The sequence below is a fragment of the Zea mays genome, chromosome 4, assembly GCF_902167145.1.
Source record: "Zea mays cultivar B73 chromosome 4, Zm-B73-REFERENCE-NAM-5.0, whole genome shotgun sequence".
NCBI classification, from domain to species: Eukaryota; Viridiplantae; Streptophyta; class Magnoliopsida; order Poales; family Poaceae; genus Zea; species Zea mays.
The window spans coordinates 78,059,756-78,078,646 of NC_050099.1; the positions used below are offsets into that span (position 1 = coordinate 78,059,756).

Here is an 18,891-nt window from a genome sequence, read left to right on the forward strand (position 1 = left end):
ACGAAGAACACAACCAAACATAATGAACAAGAACACAAGAGACACAAGATTTATCCTGAGGTTCGGTCACACCACAAAAGGTGCCCTACTTCCTCATTGAGGCGTCCACAAAGAGCCGGGTCTCTTTCAACCCTAATCCTCCCTTCGCCGACCACAAAGGTCAAGCCCACACACTAATCTTTGCTCAAACGAGTGGGTAATACAAACTTTCTTGTGGTCTTTCACAAGATTTGGATACTCACAAGAGACACCTAGTCGTCTAGGAGCTAGAAGCTCCAAGAGTAATGAATCTACAAAGAACTCGATGTAGTACCAAAGCTCGAATGAAGAAGAGCAAGAGAGATTTGGAGATGAAGCACAAAAAATGCAGCTCTCAAACTCACTCAAAGATTTCTCTCCAAAGATTTAAAATGGGAGAGGCAAGAGATGTGTGTGAGAGAGTGGGAGGTGTTTCTCAGGTTAGAAATGGAGTTCAAATCATGCCCCTCTTGTTTGGGGAGAGAGGTAGGAGAGAGTATATATAGGTGGAGCTCAAAACTAGCCGTTGGGCAGATTTTTCTGCCTGAGACCGGTTGAACCGCCCCCTACACTACACCAAAATAGTGAACTTCCTAGAGCCTAAACCCTAGGAAGTTAGCCCTAAACTCTAGGAAGTTAGCTAAACTCTCGGAAGTTAAGCCATCCCGTCGGAAGTTTGGCTCTCGAAAATTTTTTGTTGGAAGTTAGCTTAACTTCCTAGAGCCCTTTAGGAAGTTAGCTAACTTCCTACAGCCAAAAAAGCCTCTCGGAAGTTAGTAGGTTCTCGGAAGTTAGTAGCTTCACGTCGTTAGCGCCGTTAGCTGACTAGCTTCCTACGACTAACTTCCTATGGCTGACTGTAGCCCTGGCTAACTTCCTACGGCTGACTGTAGCCCCTAGGAAGTTAGCTGGCTAACTTCCTACGGCCCAATAAGCCTCTAGGAAGTTAATTTGACCAGATTTACAAATGCTGTTTATTTTTATTTTACACCACATTCCACAACAAAACAAATATATCAACATCTATATAGCACAACATATTTTCACATAAAACATCTCACACATAATCAGATAACAATATTTAAATCCATAGTCTCATCAATTACATCACAAAAGTCTCATCCATAGTCATAATAAGACACATCTCATCATCCAGTACTAATAAGAGACAATATCGGGGGAAATCGGGGGAAGCCGCTACGGGAGGAGGAAGAAGAGGAGAGGAAGAAGAAAAGAGGAGAGGATGGAGAGGGTATGTTTTTATCGCGGGGGCGGGGTTGGTCGCGGCGGGCGGGGACAGGGGCGGCCACGCCAGCAGAGCAGTGGGCGGGGGCGGGGGCGGGAGCGGCAGGCGAGGCCGGGGCGGGCGGGGGCATAGGAAGAGGCAATAATATTTGGCAAATACCTGCAAGATAAACCAGTTGACAGAGCTATGGTCAACTATACAAAAACTTCAAAGCCTTTATAAAAGGGAAACTTAAGCCAATAAGGATAAAATGAACAAAATAAGAGAAAGGAAATCTGAATATCATAAAACAATATTTAAATTAATGAAAAATGCAGAATGTACTGAGAAAGAAAACTTTTGTCCACCAGTGAGGGAAAGACTTACTGCATGAGAAGAAAATCTCACAAATCCAAAGCCTCGATTGATATTCTTCTTGTTTGAAGAATCAAGATTTGAAGCCATTGCAAGGTCAACTGAAACAACATCTTTGAATGCCTGGCAAAATATGTGTGTCCAAGTGAAATTATTTTGAGAAGAATATATAAAAGAAATCTATGATTGATAGGTATATCAAGGTTCTACCTTGTGAATCAATTCTTCAAATTCTTCTAAAGTCCACTCTGGCAAAAGAATAAGGCAAAGCAGACATTATCAGCACTTAGATGACAATTTTTATTTTCTGTGTATTTTCACAACAAAGTTCTGCAGATCAACATTGAAAGGGAATTAGGCTTACACCTAGTCCCTAATTAATTTTGGTGGTTGAATTGCCCAACACAAATAATTGGACTACCTAGTTTGTTCTAGTGTATAAGTTATACAGGTGCAAAAGGTTCACACTTAGCCAATAAAAAGACCAAGAGTTGGATTCAACAAAAGAGCAAAGGGGTCAACCGAAGGCACCTCTGGTCTGGCGCACCGGACTGTCCGGTGTGCCACTGGACAATGTCCGGTGCACCACCGGACATGTCCGGTGCACCAGAGGACTCCAACGCAAACTCACCACCTTCGGGAATTTCCAGAGGCAACTCCGCTATAATTCACCGGACTGTCCGGTGTACACCGGACAGTGTCCGGTGCGCCAAGGAAGAGCGGCCTCAGGAACTCGCCGGCTTCGGGAACCTCCAACGGCTAGTCCGCTATAATTCACCGGACATGTCCGGTGTGCACCGGACTGTCCGGTGCAACCCCGGGGCAACGGCTATTCGGCGCCAACGGCTACCTGCAGCACATTTAATGCGCGCGCAGCGCGCGCAGAAGTCAGGCGCGCCCATACTGGCGCACCGGACAATGAACAGGAGATGTCCGGTGTGCACCGGACATCCAGAAGGGCCCACAAGTCAGAAGCTCCAACGGTCAGAATCCAATGGCAGTGATGACTTGGCGGGGGCACCGGACATGTCCGGTGTGCACCGGACTGTCCGGTGCGCCATCGAACAGACAGCCTCCCAACGGCCACTTTTGGTGGTTGGGGCTATAAATACCCCAACCACCCCACCATTCATGGCATCCAAGTTTTCCAGCTTCCAACCACTATACAAGAGCTAGCATTCATTGCAAAGCACACCAAAAGAGATCAAATCCTCTCCCAACCCCACACAAAGCATTAGTGATTAGAGAGAGTGATTTGTAGTGTTCATTTGAGCTCTTGCGCTTGGATCGCTTCTTTTCTTTCGCATTCTTTCTTGTGATCAAACACTCACTTGTAATTGAGGCAAGAGGCACCAATCGTGTGGTGGCCCTTGCGGGAAGTTTGATTCCCAAGAGATTTGAGAAGAGAAGCTCACTCGGTCCAAGGGACCGTTTGAGAGAGGGAAGGGTTGAAAGAGACCCGGCCTTTGTGGCCTCCTCAACGGGGAGTAGGTTTGAGAGAACCGAACCTCGGTAAAACAAATCTGTGTGTCTCACTTCATTATTCGCTTGCGATTTGTTTTCTGCCCTCTCTCGTGGACTCGATTATATTTCTAACGCTAACCCGGCTTGTAGTTGTGATTATTTTTGAGAATTTCAGTTTCGCCCTATTCACCCCCCCTCTAGGCGACTATCAATTGGTATCAAAGCCCGGTGCTTCATTAGAGCCTAACCGCTCGAAGTGATGTCGGGAGATCATGCCAAGAAGGAGATGGAGACCGGCGAAAAGCCCACTACAAGCCACGGGAGCACCTCATCGGAAGAGTCCTGCACCAAGAGGAAGGAGAAGAAGAAGAGCTCCTCCAACAAAGGAAAGGAGAAGAAATCTTCTTCTCACCACAAAGAGAAGAAGGAAAAATCTTCTTCCCACAAGCCGCATCGGAGTGGGGACAAGCACAAGAGAATGAGGAAAGTGGTCTACTACGAGACCGACACTTCATCAACATCGACCTCCGACTCCGATGCGCCCTCCGTAACTTCTAAACGCCAAGAGCGTAAGAAGTTTAGTAAGATCCCCTTACACTATCGTCGTACATCTAGACATACTCCATTACTTTCCGTTCCATTAGGCAAACCGCCAACCTTTAATGGCGAAGATTATGCTATGTGGAGTGATTTAATGAAATTCCATCTAACCTCACTCCACAAAAGTATATGGAATGTTGTTGAGTTTGGAGCACAGGTACCATCCATAGGGGATGAGGATTATGATACGGACGAAGTGGCCCAAATTGAGCACTTCAACTCCCAAGCTACAACCATACTCCTCGCCTCTTTAAGCAAGGAGGAATACAACAAAGTGCAAGGGTTGAAGAATGCAAAGGAGATTTGGGACCTACTCAAGACCGCGCACGAGGGTGATGAACTCACCAAGATCACCAAGCGGGAAACGATCGAGGGGGAGCTCGGTCGCTTCCGTCTTCGCCAAGGGGAGGAGCCACAAGATATGTACAACCGGCTCAAAACCTTGGTGAACCAAGTGCGCAACCCCGGGAGCAAAAAGTGGGACGACCACGAGGTGGTTAAGGTTATTCTAAGAGCTCTCATCTTCCTTAACCCCACTCAAGTTCAATTAATTCGTGGTAATCCGAGATACCCACTAATGACACCCGAGGAAGTTATCGGGAATTTTGTGAGCTTTGAATGTATGATTAAAGGTTCAAAGAAGATCAACGAGCTTGACGAACCCTCCACGTCCGAGGCGCAACCGGTGGCATTTAAGGCGACGGAGGAGAAGAAGGAGGAGTCTACACCAAGTAGACAACCAATTGACGCCTCCAAGCTCGACAATGAAGAGATGGCCTTAATCATCAAAAGCTTTCGGCAAATCCTTAAGCAACGGAAGGGAAAGGATTACAAATCCTGTTCCAAGAAGGTTTGCTACAAGTGTGGTAAGCCCGGTCACTTTATCGCTAAATGTCCATTATCAAGTGACAGTGACAACGACAAGAAGGGCAAGAGAAGAGAGAAGAAGAGGTACCACAAGAAGAAGGGCGGCGATGCCCACGTGTGCCGCGCGTGGGACTCCGACGAGAGCTCCACCGAGTCCTCCTCCGACGAGGACGCCGCCAACATCGCCGTCACCAAGGGGCTTCTCTTCCCCAACGTCGGCCACAAGTGCCTCATGGCAAAGGACGGCAAAAGGAAAAAGGTTAAATCTAAATCCTCCACAAAATATGAGTCCTCTAGTGATGATAATGCTAGTGATGAGGAGGATAACTTGCTTACCCTTTTTGCCAATCTTAACATGGAACAAAAGGAAAAATTAAATGAATTGATTAGTGCTATTCATGAAAAAGATGACCTTTTGGATTCCCAAGAGGATTTTCTAATTAAAGAAAACAAGAAACATGTTAAGGTTAAAAATGCTTATGCTCTAGAAGTAGAAAAATGTCAAAAACTATCTAGTGAGCTAAGCACTTGCCATGACACCATTGTCAACCTTAGAAATGAAAATGCTAGTTTAATTGCTAAGGTTGAGTCTCATGTTTGTGATGCTTCAATTCCCAATCTTAGAAATGATAATGATGACTTGCTTGCTAAGATTAAGGAATTGAATGATTCTCTTGCTAGCCTTAGAGTAGAAAATGAAAATTTGATTGCTAAGGCTAAAGATTTTGATGTTTGCAATTCTATTATTTCCGACCTTAGAACTAAGAATGATATGTTACATGCTAAGGTTGTTGAATTAAAATCTTGCAAACCCTCTACATCTAATGTTGAGCATGTTTGTATTTGTACTAGATGTAGAGATGTTGATATCAATGCTATTCATGATCACATGTCTTTAATTAAACAACAAAATGATCATATAGCATTATTAGATGCAAAAATTGCCGAGCATAACTTGGAAAATGAAAAGTTTAAATTTGCTAGAAGTATGCTCTATAATGGGAGATGCCCGGGCATCAAGGATGGCATTGGCTTCCAAAGGGAAGACAATGTCAAACTTAATGCCCCTCCTAAAAATTTGTCTAACTTTGTTAAGGGCAAAGCTCCCATGCCTCAGGATAACGAGGGTTACATTTTGTACCCTGCCGGTTATCCCGAGAGCAAAATTAGGAGAATTCACTCTAGGAAGTCTCACTCTGGCCCTAATCATGCTTTTATGTATAAGGGTGAGACATCTAGTTCTAGGCAACCAACCCGTGCTAAGTTTCCTAAGAAGAAGACTCCTAATGCATCAAATGATCATGACATTTCATTTAAAACTTTTGATGCATCTTATGTTTTGACTAATAAACCCGGCTTGTTGGGGGCAAACACAAGGGCTCCAAGACTTGTGTTTGGGTACCCAAAGTTCTTGTGTCTAATGCCAAAGGACCCAAAACCGTTTGGGTACCTAAATTCAAGAACTAAAATTGTTTTGTAGGTTTATGCATCCGGGGGCACAAGTTGGATCATCGATAGCGGATGCACAAACCACATGACCGGGGAGAAGAAGATGTTCTCCTCATATGAGAAAAACCAAGATCCCCAAAGAGCAATCACATTCGGGGATGGAAATCAAGGTTTGGTCAAAGGTTTGGGTAAAATTGCTATATCTCCTGACCATTCCATTTCAAATGTTTTTCTTGTTGATTCATTAGATTACAATTTGCTTTCTGTTTCCCAATTATGTCAAATGGGCTACAACTGTCTATTCACTGATGTAGGTGTCACTGTCTTTAGAAGAAGTAATGATTCAATAGCATTTAAGGGTGTGTTAGAGGGTCAGCAATACTTGGTAGATTTTGATAAAGCTGAACTTGACACATGCTTAATTGCTAAGACTAACATGGGTTGGCTCTGGCATCGCCGACTAGCCCACGTTGGGATGAAGAATCTTCATAAGCTTCTAAAGGGGGAGCATATTTTGGGACTAACAAATGTTCATTTTGAGAAAGACAGGATCTGTAGCGCATGCCAAGCTGGAAAGCAAGTTGGGTCACATCATCCACACAAGAACATCATGACGAGTGATAGGCCACTGGAGCTCCTACACATGGACTTATTTGGCCCGATTGCTTACATAAGCATCGGCGGGAGTAAGTACTGTCTAGTAATTGTGGATGATTATTCTCGCTTCACTTGGGTGTTCTTTTTGCAGGACAAATCTCATACCCAAGAAACCTTAAAGGGATTCTTGAGACGGGCTCAAAATGAGTTCGGCTTAAGGATCAAGAAAATTAGAAGTGACAATGGGACGGAGTTCAAGAACTCTCAAATTGAAGGCCTTCTTGAGGAGGAGGGCATCAAGCATGAGTTCTCTTCTCCATACACCCCACAACAAAATGGAGTAGTGGAGAGGAAGAATCGAACTCTATTGGACATGGCAAGAACCATGCTTGATGAGTACAAGACTTCGGATCGGTTTTGGGCCGAGGCGGTCAACACCGCTTGCTACGCCATCAACCGGTTGTATCTACACCGAATCCTCAAGAAGACATCATATGAACTCCTAACCGGTAAAAAGCCCAATATTTCATATTTTAGAGTTTTTGGTAGCAAATGCTTTATTCTTGTTAAACGAGGTAGAAAATCCAAATTTGCTCCTAAAACTGTAGAAGGCTTTTTACTTGGTTATGACTCAAACACAAGGGCATATAGGGTCTTTAACAAGTCCACTGGACTAGTTGAAGTCTCATGTGACGTTGTGTTCGATGAGACTAACGGCTCTCAAGTAGAGCAAGTTGATCTTGATGAAATAGGTATTGAAGAGGCTCCATGCATCGCGCTAAGGAACATGTCCATTGGGGATGTGTTTCCTAAGGAATCCGAAGAGCCTCCAAATGCACAAGATCAACCATCCTCCTCCACGCAAGCATCTCCACCGACTCAAAATGAGGATGAAGCTCAAGTTGATGAAGTAGAAGATCAAGCAAATGAGCCACCTCAAGATGACGGCAATGATCAAGGGGGAGATGCAAATGATCAAGACAAGGAGGATGAAGAGCAAAGGCCGCCACACCCAAGAGTCCACCAAGCAATCCAACGAGATCACCCCGTCGACACCATCCTCGGCGACATTCATAAGGGGGTAACCACTAGATCTCATGTTGCACATTTTTGTGAACATTACTCTTTTGTTTCCTCTATTGAGCCACACAGGGTAGAGGAAGCACTTCAAGATTCGGATTGGGTGGTGGCGATGCAGGAGGAGCTCAACAACTTCACTAGGAATGAGGTATGGCATTTAGTTCCACGTCCTAATCAAAATGTTGTAGGAACCAAATGGGTCTTCCGCAACAAGCAAGATGAGCATGGTGTGGTGACAAGGAACAAAGCTCGACTTGTGGCCAAAGGATACTCCCAAGTCGAAGGTTTGGATTTCGGTGAAACCTATGCACCCGTAGCTAGGCTTGAGTCAATTCGCATATTATTAGCCTATGCTACTTACCATGGCTTTAAGCTTTATCAAATGGACGTGAAAAGTGCCTTCCTCAATGGACCAATCAAGGAAGAGGTCTATGTTGAGCAACCTCCCGGCTTTGAAGACAGTAAGTATCCTAACCATGTCTATAAGCTCTCTAAGGCGCTTTATGGGCTCAAGCAAGCCCCAAGAGCATGGTATGAATGCCTTAGAGATTTTCTTATTGCTAATGGCTTCAAAGTCGGAAAGGCCGATCCTACACTCTTTACTAAAACTCTTGAAAATGACTTATTTGTATGCCAAATTTATGTTGATGATATTATATTTGGGTCTACTAACGAGTCTACATGTGAAGAGTTTAGTAGGATTATGACACAGAAATTCGAGATGTCTATGATGGGGGAGTTGAAGTATTTCTTAGGATTCCAAGTGAAGCAACTCCAAGAGGGCACCTTCATTAGCCAAACAAAGTATACTCAAGACATTCTAAGCAAGTTTGGAATGAAGGATGCCAAGCCCATCAAGACTCCCATGGGAACAAATGGGCATCTCGACCTCGACACGGGAGGTAAGTCCGTGGATCAAAAGGTATACCGGTCAATGATTGGTTCATTGCTTTATTTATGTGCATCTCGACCGGACATTATGCTTTTCGTTTGCATGTGTGCAAGATTCCAAGCTGACCCTAAGGAATCACACCTTACGGCCGTAAAACGAATCTTGAGATATTTGGCTTATACTCCTAAGTTTGGGCTTTGGTACCCTAGGGGATCCACTTTTGATTTAATTGGTTATTCGGATGCCGATTGGGCGGGGTGTAAGATCAATAGGACGAGCACATCGGGGACTTGCCAGTTCTTGGGAAGATCCTTGGTGTCTTGGGCTTCAAAGAAGCAAAATTCGGTCGCTTTTTCCACCGCCGAAGCCGAATACATTGCCGCAGGACATTGTTGCGCGCAATTGCTTTGGATGAGGCAAACCCTGCGGGACTACGGTTACAAATTAACCAAAGTCCCTTTGCTATGTGATAATGAGAGTGCAATCAAGATGGCGGATAATCCTGTCGAGCATAGCCGCACTAAACACATAGCCATTCGGTATCATTTTCTTAGGGATCACCAACAAAAGGGAGATATCGAGATTTCATACATTAACACTAAAGATCAATTAGCCGATATCTTTACCAAGCCTCTTGATGAACAATCTTTTAACAAACTTAGGCATGAGCTCAATATTCTTGATTATAGGAATTTCTTTTGTTGACTTGCACACATAGCTCATTTATGTACCTTTGATCATGTCTCTTTCATATGCTATGACTAATATGTTTTTCAAGTCTATTTCAAACCAAGTCATAGGTGTATTGAAAGGGAATTGGAGTCTTCGGCGAAGACAAAGGCTTCCACTCCGTAACTCATCCTTCGCCGCCGCTCCAAGAGACTCTCCATCTTTGTGGGAGAGAGCAAAAGGACTTCGTCTTTGGTATAATCTTAACTCATTTATTTATGACCAAAGGGGAAGATAGCACTTCAAGGGCTCTAATGATTCCGTTTTTGGCGATTCATGCCAAAGGGGGAGAAAGTATGAGCCCAAAGCAAAAGGACCGCACCACCACCTATTTCAAAAACTTCGTGTTTTCCAAGAATATTATCAATTGGTATCCTATTGTGTTCAAAAGGGGGAGAAAGTAGTATTTCAAAAATGATATATCAAAACCCTCTTGAACACTAAGAGGAGTATCTCATTTAGGGGGAGCTTTGTTTAGTCAAAGGAAAAGCATTTGAAACAGGGGGAGAAAATTTCAAAACTTGAAAATGCTTTGCAAACTCTTATTCATTTACCCTTGACTATTTGCAAAAGAACTTTGAAAAGATTTACAAAATTTTTTTTGCAAAAACAAAACATGTGGTGCAAGCGTGGTCCAAAATGTTAAAGATGAAGAAACAATCCATGCATATCTTGTAAGTATTTATATTGGCTCAATTCCAAGCAACCTTTACACTTACATTATGCAAACTAGTTCAATTATGCACTTCCATATTTGCTTTGGTTTGTGTTGGCATCAATCACCAAAAAGGGGGAGATTGAAAGGGAATTAGGCTTACACCTAGTCCCTAATTAATTTTGATGGTTGAATTGCCCAACACAAATAATTGGACTAACTAGTTTGTTCTAGTGTATAAGTTATACAAGTGCAAAAGGTTCACACTTAGCCAATAAAAAGACCAAGAGTTGGATTCAACAAAAGAGCAAAGGGGTCAACCGAAGGCACCTCTGGTCTGGCGCACCGGACTGTCCGGTGTGCCACCGGACAATGTCCGGTGCACCACCGGACATGTCCGGTGCACCAGAGGACTCCAACGCAAACTCGCCACCTTCGGGAATTTCCAGAGGCAACTCCGCTATAATTCACCGGACTGTCCGGTGTACACCGGACAGTGTCCGGTGCGCCAAGGAAGAGCGGCCTCAGGAACTCGCCGGCTTCAGGAACCTCCAACGGCTAGTCCGCTATAATTCACCGGACATGTCCGGTGTGCACCGGACTGTCCGGTGCAACCCCGGGGCAACGGCTATTCGGCGCCAACGGCTACCTGCAGCACATTTAATGCGCGCGCAGCGCGCGCAGAAGTCAGGCGCGCCCATACTGGCGCACCGGACAATGAACAGGAGATGTCCGGTGTGCACCGGACATCCAGAAGGGCCCACAAGTCAGAAGCTCCAACGGTCAGAATCCAATGGCAGTGATGACGTGGCGGGGGCACCGGACATGTCCGGTGTGCACCGGACTGTCCGGTGCGCTATCGAACAGACAGCCTCCCAACGGCCACTTTTGGTGGTTGGGGCTATAAATACCCCAACCACCCCACCATTCATGGCATCCAAGTTTTCCAGCTTCCAACCACTATACAAGAGCTAGCATTCATTGCAAAGCACACCAAAAGAGATCAAATCCTCTCCCAACCCCACACAAAGCATTAGTGATTAGAGAGAGTGATTTGTAGTGTTCATTTGAGCTCTTGCGCTTGGATCGCTTCTTTTCTTTCGCATTCTTTCTTGTGATCAAACACTCACTTGTAATTGAGGCAAGAGGCACCAATCGTGTGGTGGCCCTTGCGGGAAGTTTGATTCCCAAGAGATTTGAGAAGAGAAGCTCACTCGGTCCAAGGGACCGTTTGAGAGAGGGAAGGGTTGAAAGAGACCCGGCCTTTGTGGCCTCCTTAACGGGGAGTAGGTTTGAGAGAACCGAACCTCGGTAAAACAAATCCGCGTGTCTCACTTCATTATTCGCTTGCGATTTGTTTTATGCCCTCTCTCGTGGACTCGATTATATTTCTAACGCTAACCCGGCTTGTAGTTGTGATTATTTTTGAGAATTTCAGTTTCGCCCTATTCACCCCCCCTCTAGGCGACTACCAAACATGCTATCAAGACGCAGACAAGAGTTCTGGCACTGCTACATTGGGTTGTCTAAGACAATGAACAGGTATTGCTGATTTTTCTTGCCATTGACATGACATTGATACTAACAATTAATTCATCCAATATATTGGCGTGTGTTTTCCTTTTGGGGAAATTTACCGCATCATGATTTTTGATTTTCACCATGAGTGGAGTTTACCTTTGCAAAGATTTCCAAAGAAAACTGTATCTTGATCCATTGAAAGCTCAAACACAAGCCTCTTTCCTTGAAGCTGGTAAAAAACCAACAGCATATATATTATGAATGTTAGGTTTCATAAATGAGACAGTGTTATTCTTTGTATCTGTTATAATGAAAAGGCACACTACCATCTCAGATCTCACTCTGGAGTCTAGACTCAAGGTCTATAGAAAAGAATAAAATTAAACAAACTTGTGATTAACATAAATATGAAGAAAGCAGGAAGCAATTGTTGCAGGCAACATTATGATACTGGTGCATATAACAAAATATTAACAACATAAAAGAAAAGGTTACTACATATAGATGTGGAACTAGACACAGGAAAAAATGATTAAATGTAATGGCAGAATGGTACATATTAGCACAAGTTAAGCACTGCTAGAACACATGTGACTAAGGGAGATTTGTAAGCAGTATTAGAACAAGTTAAAGCGTTCTTACCTCAATACCATTCTTTTGCCTTTTGGCAGTATTAGCATAATCCCTCTTTGCAAACCGCACAAAACCATATCCCTGAAAGGATTTCATGAAAGAAAAATGAGTTTAGAAGTATTTCGATGTTTGATGACAAAGTGGCGAAAAATGGATGTGTAAGAGACTGCAATCATATACTGCGATGTCTAAATTTTACACTTGCACCAGACCTTTGAGTGACCACTCTGACCTTTCATAACGTACGCGTCAATAATCTCTCCGCATGAAGAAAAATATTTGTTAATGCTATACAAGTCAATGTCAATGCCACTTTGCCACAACAAAGAAAATGCTAGAAAACTTGCTGTACACATGAACTATTGGTTCTAACTTCACTGCTTCAGACAGAAGAGAACAAACAAGTTGGATAGCAGCATTCTAAATATGTAGTTCAACACTGAAATACGAAACTAATTAAATAGTATAATCTTCACATCATGCACACTTGGCTTATTAGTAGATATACTACTATCAGACATAAAAGGTACAGAATAAACGGGAGGGTCAAAGGCACAACTGAATAGATTTTTTTTCCAGTTCAGCTGTTCTCATTTGCATTACAGAAGAAATGTAAACCCATCCTTCCATTTTACTTTACTTTGTTTGAGTAAAAAAGGTAGGTATCAGGCGACAAATGATGTCTGACTGCAGAATCCGCAACGGCACCAGGTCCGTGGCAGGTACACATCTAACTCTCCGATTTGCAATTTAGACACAACTTTTGCAACCCACCAAAATGCAACAAACATAGGTCTCATTCAAAACCCTGCATGTCTAAAGTTTTCAACACCATCAAGGTATCCAACTACAAACCGTCCATGCACAGAATCAGTCTTCTACCTGTGTGCAAACGACAGACTGGAAGAAACATAAGCAGCAAACCAACCTGTCTGAGCATGCTTTCTGTGGCCGACCACGGCAGCCCGCCGACGAACACCTCGGTGCCCTTCTCTGTCCGGCGATCTACGCATAGCCACACAACACACAAAAAACCACGGTCACGGGTATAAAATTATCCCCTTACCATCAAAAAAACGATGTCCCTCGATAAACACTGACCTTGCTCATCGAACCCGCCCCGCGGCGACGCCATCTTTGTTATCCTTGAAACAGCGGAGTTAGGGACGTGGTATCTTGCCAAAATCCGTACCAAATCAGACGAGGCTGCGACCTGATGGATCGACGGCCGCGGCGGGTGCGGCGGGGGCGGGCGCGGCGGGAGTGGCCGGTGGCGGGCGGGACCGAGGGAGAGAGAGACGCGAGAGAGAGACGAGAATGAGAAAGGTGAGAGAAGAGATAAGGTTGAGGGGAGGTTTAAAATAAAAAATATAACTTCCTAGAGTAAAGTCGTAGGAAGTTACATAACTTTCTAGAGTTTGTACATTTACTCTAGGAAGTTAAGTAACTTCCTAGAGCCGGCCGTAGAAAGTTAGCTTTTCGTTTGACTGGTCAAAGGCTAAAATCTAACTTCCTAGAGGAGACCTTAGGAAGTTAGCTGGGCAGCTAACTTCCTAGAGCCGACCATAGGAAGTTAGCTTTTTGTTTGACTGGTCAAAAGCTAAAATCTAACTTCCTACAGGAGGACGTAGGAAGTTAGCTACTCATGCTAACTTCCTAGAGCCGACCGTAGAAAGTTAGCTTTTCGTTTGACCACAACCGTGGATCAGCAACTAGAAGCTAACTTCCTAGAGGAGGCCGTAGAAAGTTAGCTGCCCATGCTAACTTCCTATGGCTGCCTCTAGGAAGTTAGCGGCTCATTTAACCGAACACACGGGTCAGCCTGTGAAAGCTAACTTCCTACAACTTTTATAAAATACCGTAGGAAGTTATGTTTATTTACTAGAGCTACCAGTTGCCTCTCGGAAGTTATTTATTTCCTAAGGTTTGTTATAAAAGCTGTAGGAAGTTAAAAAACCATAGGAAGTGTATGATTTTGGTGTAGTGCTAGGGCAGTTGAACCGCCCCTGGCATGTTAGGCAGACTGTCAGACCGACTAGCAGACTGACCTGCAGGCTGACTAGGTTGACCAAACCGATTAAACCGCCCCCTAGGGCGGTTGAACCGCCACTGACACCTCTGGCGACCTGTCTACCAGTCTGACTGGCAGACTGTTGGTCAGAGGTCAGAGGGGTCAGAGACCAGTTGAACTGCCCCGAAAAACCAGTTCAACTGGTCTTGACCAGAGAGTTCAGGAGAGAAAACCCCAGCTCAACTGCCCAGAGACAAGTTCAGCTGGTGTATGGTCAAAGAGGTTCATAGTTGAAGTTTTGTTTCTCAAACCTAACCACGGTCAACCATAGAACGTTCAAGAGATTTTTGATTTTCAAAAATAGCTTTTGAATATAGAGGCTTGAGCTTTGGCAAACACCAACATTCTTTTCGGATCCCCCTTTATAGTATGACGATTCCTATACTCAAGTTAAATAGAATATAATTAAGTAAACTCCTTGAGTAATTGGCGTCTCATGTGTGATTTCTCCATGGTGTTGCTTCATAAGGATCACAAACATCTTTGTCTCACTGTTGGGGGCCTTCGTCTTCCGAAGGTCCTCAAAAACATGATTTAACAATGTTTCTAGAGTAAAATACATGAACAGGTACCTTCGGACTCGGATCAGAACCACAATGTGAAGAAGTACAAAAAATGCGAAGGTTGGCGCAGAGCCGAAGCTATGCGCAGGGGACCTTCGGCATGATAGCAGAAAGGGGAACCGACTTAAAAGGGAAAAGGCTATCTAGACCTCGATGGATTACTATAGAGTCATTAGCAAATGTAAAGGGCATGAGTGTAATTTTACATGGGCTGCGTACCGTGCCTATAAATAGATGAACAATGCTCCCGTACTGTTCACGCTGACTTGGCATTTGCTTTTACGTCACACTTGTACCCTTACCTTCTTTCGAGCTGAAGGTACATTTGTAACTTGATATCATTTCGATTTTTCCATAATAATAAAATAGAAATGAGTTGATAATAATACATAATTGTTCATGTTATCTTTTGTATTTCATATGATTCTCTTTTCATTATTATATGTTGCACTGATGAAGGTATGTCCTTCATAACCTTCGTCCGAAGATCATTATATTCTAAGGGAAATAATGCTTCGAAGGACGAAGGGCTTTAACGTTTAACATTTTTTGTGTTGCCTTGTTCTTAACTCATAGCATTTGAGAACAAGTCCCCAACAATGGCGCCCACCTACGGTGAACTCTTTTCGACCATCTTCGGCAAGCATTGACCTTCGTCATGCCACCGAAGAAAGTTTCAGCACTAGGGGCTGCCGCTCTGCAGCCACTGGACCCAAATCAAGAGACCCTTTCTCTTCGAGAGGCACGAAGCCAGAAGAGGAAGGCCACTAGTCCAACACCCCAGGAGGACGAGTTGGACCAAGGAATCAGAAATATGGAGATGCTTCATCAGCAAGTGCAAAAGAAGAAATAGAAGATGGCTCGACTAGCTGACCTTCAAAGGTAGATTGACGAAGCTACTGAAGAAGTACGTCACCTTGCTCAAGACGAGCAAGACCGAAGGCCCCAGCACAGGGAGCTTCATCAAGAGGGCTTGTTCAACGATGATGGATGGTATGATGATTTTAATCATGATACCTTTACTTTTGATGATGCTTCTCCCTTGGCAGCAGAACTGCAGGCTATCATGTGGCCCCCATCATACAAGCCACCTCAGCTTCCAATGTATGATGGGCATTCAGACCCGAAGCTGTTTTTGATGAGTTATGAAGCAATCATATCTTCATATGGAGGCAATGCAGCTGTCATGGCCAAATCCTTCGTTATGGCAGTTAAGAATGTGGCCTAGACATTGTGGCACCCCAGGTGTCAATTTCGCGTTATGTCAGGAGATTTATCCTAATCTCGAATGCTCAGTGAAATTTTCTATTTCTCGGTCGCGTATGTCTCTGATTATCCAGATTATTCGTACATATTTCACCGAATTCAGAATTATTCAGTCTCACAGAAGACCGAATTTGAAGCCTGTTAAAACTTTTATTCTCGGAACGAATGCAAACTCGATAGTCAATTTCGATTTATAAATCTTATCTGAAGCTCATTTAAATCAAACTCTCGATGGCTGTTATTTGATCTGAGCCCGAGTCTAATTCTTCGAATTTTGATCTATGTTCGACTATTTTAATCTGAGTCCGTACTCTCAAACGGAATGCTCAATATGACGTCCTCCAATCAATTTTATCCGACTTGGCCAAATATCTCTATGTCCGAACCAAACTCAAAACCTGCTTCGACTGTGCCTTTTAAAATATCGCGATTCGCTTTCTCCGACTAAAAATCCGAAAGCCGGTCATATCCCGAGACAAATTATTTTCGATCCATGCGTGAGGAATTAATTTCCGAGCAAATTCAAAACAGACTCCCGGTCGAGTTAATCACGCAACCGTCCGTTCGTCCGAACGCTAGTTCACGTTGTTTTACCTACAAACGAATTCCGCGGGAGCATTTTTATTCGGAAAAATAATTTAGCGCGACCCGAGTACGTGTTTTGGGCCAAGCCCATTCCATCCCAACCCAGCCCATTTGGCCCACTAAGGAACCCTAACCCTAGTGCCCTTCTATAAATAGGAGCCCTCTCCTTGCAAGTGGAGGCATTTTTGCACTCCCACCCCTCAAAAATTTCTAGCCGCCACAGCCTCCCTGTCTTCTTCCTCCCACGGCAGCAGCAGCAGGGAGCCGTGCTCCTCTCCATGGCGCCCAGGCCTGCTCCTCCCCTCGGCCAGCCATGGTGTCCCCTGCCCTTCTCCTCCCTTGGGCGCGAGCTCCACTTCCCCTGCCTTGGACGCCGTGCAGAAGCTTCTCCATGGCCGGCACCCAGCAGCAGCTCCAAGCTCCCTGCACCCTCCTCCCTCAACGCCGACGCCCCTGCTGTCTCCTCCAATGGAGCTTGGCGCAGAGAGCAGCCATCCCTGGCTCGGCCGCAGCTCTGCAGGCTCTCTCCACCGCGCCCCCTCCTTCCTCCCTGGTTCTGCACAGCGGCAAGTGGGGCGCCCTTCTTCCCCAAGAGTAGGGAGCAGCCGCTCCCATCTCCCAGCAGTTCGCCCGTGCGAGCTCCCTTCCTCCAAGCGCTCGGCTGCAGTGACCTCCCCTGGTCTGAGCTCGAACAGCCGGTCTTCTTCCCCAACGCCGGCCTCCATGGATGCACGGCTCCCACTCCCATGGCGCCCCTGCTTTCTCTGTCCGGCCAGGAAAATGCCCTTCCCTGTTTTCCTCTTCCCAGCACGCCAAAGCACCCTGCTGTTCCCTGCGCCCTACTCTCCCATGGAAACCAGCAGGAGCTCCATTTCCTCCATGGTCGGCGCCCCACGCAGCGCCTCTGCGCGACTCCCCCTCCACAAACAGTGAGCCCCCTTGCTCGCTGTTCTCCGTGGTGCCCGCTGGCTGTTCGACAAAATGCGCAGCAAGCCGCGCGATGCAGCAGCCCATCCGCGACGCCGTCAAAACCCTTGGTGAGAAACCCCCGCTGTTCTCGATGTTTATTTTCCGATGTGTGTGATGTTCGATGAACTGCCGCCAACAAATTTGTGTGTTTTCGCAGCTAGTGGTCGATGTCGCGCTTTGCCCGTTCGACAAAATACCGAGCCATGTGGACAGCCATGCGTCTAGTCACGACTCGTTCAGGTTGATTGATTTATAGTTTATAATACATATGCTTTGGTTGATATCGGGCAATGCATGTATATATGTGGATGTGTGTAATATGTTTCGGCTATACACGTTAGTAGGATCGCATTTGCGGTTAAAGAACAAGCGGTTGTTGATATGTGCGATTTGTAGTTTGTATAATTATATTTTGGTCGATGTGGTGAGTGTTTAAAAAAACGCATTGGTATGGATCGAAGTTTGTGGCGAAGAAAAAAAGGAAGTAGAAAAGAAATCGGATGTTTTTACGTTTCGATAGGAATATGTGCGATGTGTTGCGAAGGATAGGTTTTACTATTTTAAACGGTTAGTCGGCAGACTCGATCAGTAAAGCTAAAGTTGATTATGCGATTAAGATGAGGTGACGACATGCCGTAGTAGTCGTCGCCTTCTATATGTTTTCGAGTCGGATAAATACCATAGGCAATTAATTGTTGATACCCAAAGATTGTTAGAAACAAGTAGTTGTGCTCTACCTATTGCGTCAAAGGAAATATGGTGTGTTGATTAATTGGGAGCTAAGTGACCTAATATAGAAAAGTAGTTAAGAAAACTAATCGAATTACTTTTTAGCTATATTTTAAGTTAAGATGTCTAAAATGGTGAAACTAGTTTTGTTGGTCTCATGGTGTTGTGATTGAGAAAAATATGAACTTGTGTATGAATTACTATTTTTTTTCATGCTGTGTTAGCCAACTCTTGTTAAATAGAGGAATTCAATTGCGTTAAGTAATTGTTATATGTAGGTGTTTCCAGTACTTCAAGTGGTTGCAAGTTAATTAGTAGACTCTCTATGTGACGCTAGGTGTCTAGGTAGAATTCTGAAATTTATGGTGCCCCAAATTGTCGAGTTAGAGGTTTAATTTGATCAATGCCGATTAAGTGGTTGAAAATAACTAATAAAGAAGTTGTAGATGTAAAACTGGAAACTAGTATGCATATGTCCTCGTATGATGTTGTGGTACCTTGATGACATTAAAATGATCATGTGTTGCGAGAGGTAAAGAGTTTAGAATTAACTTATCGTCACATACTAATTTACATTATTAAAGTGTCTCTTTCATGGTAACC

General features: G+C 44.4%; 1 protein-coding gene across 1 annotated transcript; it reads right to left on the minus strand.

Moving 5' to 3' along the window:
• Nucleotides 1-1,046: 1,046 nt before the first annotated feature.
• LOC103655360 (RNA-binding protein 47) lies at nucleotides 1,047-13,426 on the minus strand. The gene is made up of 7 exons (XM_020552099.2): nucleotides 13,207-13,426; nucleotides 13,034-13,110; nucleotides 12,115-12,186; nucleotides 11,629-11,701; nucleotides 1,829-1,866; nucleotides 1,631-1,741; nucleotides 1,047-1,423 (listed from the first exon to the last, which is right to left on the minus strand). The coding sequence occupies exons 1-7, from the start codon at nucleotides 13,238-13,240 to the stop codon at nucleotides 1,121-1,123; spliced, it is 708 nt and encodes a 235-aa protein (XP_020407688.2). The 5' UTR covers nucleotides 13,241-13,426; the 3' UTR covers nucleotides 1,047-1,120.
• Nucleotides 13,427-18,891: the final 5,465 nt, after the last annotated feature.

Bases quoted from the DNA above. Each gene is read 5' to 3' on its own strand.
- LOC103655360 (XM_020552099.2), bottom strand. From the start codon at position 13,240: ATGGCGTCGCCGCGGGGCGGGTTCGATGAGCAAG. The intron at 11,702-12,114 runs GTAAGAACGCTT...GTTTTTTACCAG, and splicing joins GGCAAAAGAATGGTATTGAG to CTTCAAGGAAAGAGGCTTGT. The intron at 1,742-1,828 runs GTAGAACCTTGA...ATATTTTGCCAG, and splicing joins TTGAAGAATTGATTCACAAG to GCATTCAAAGATGTTGTTTC.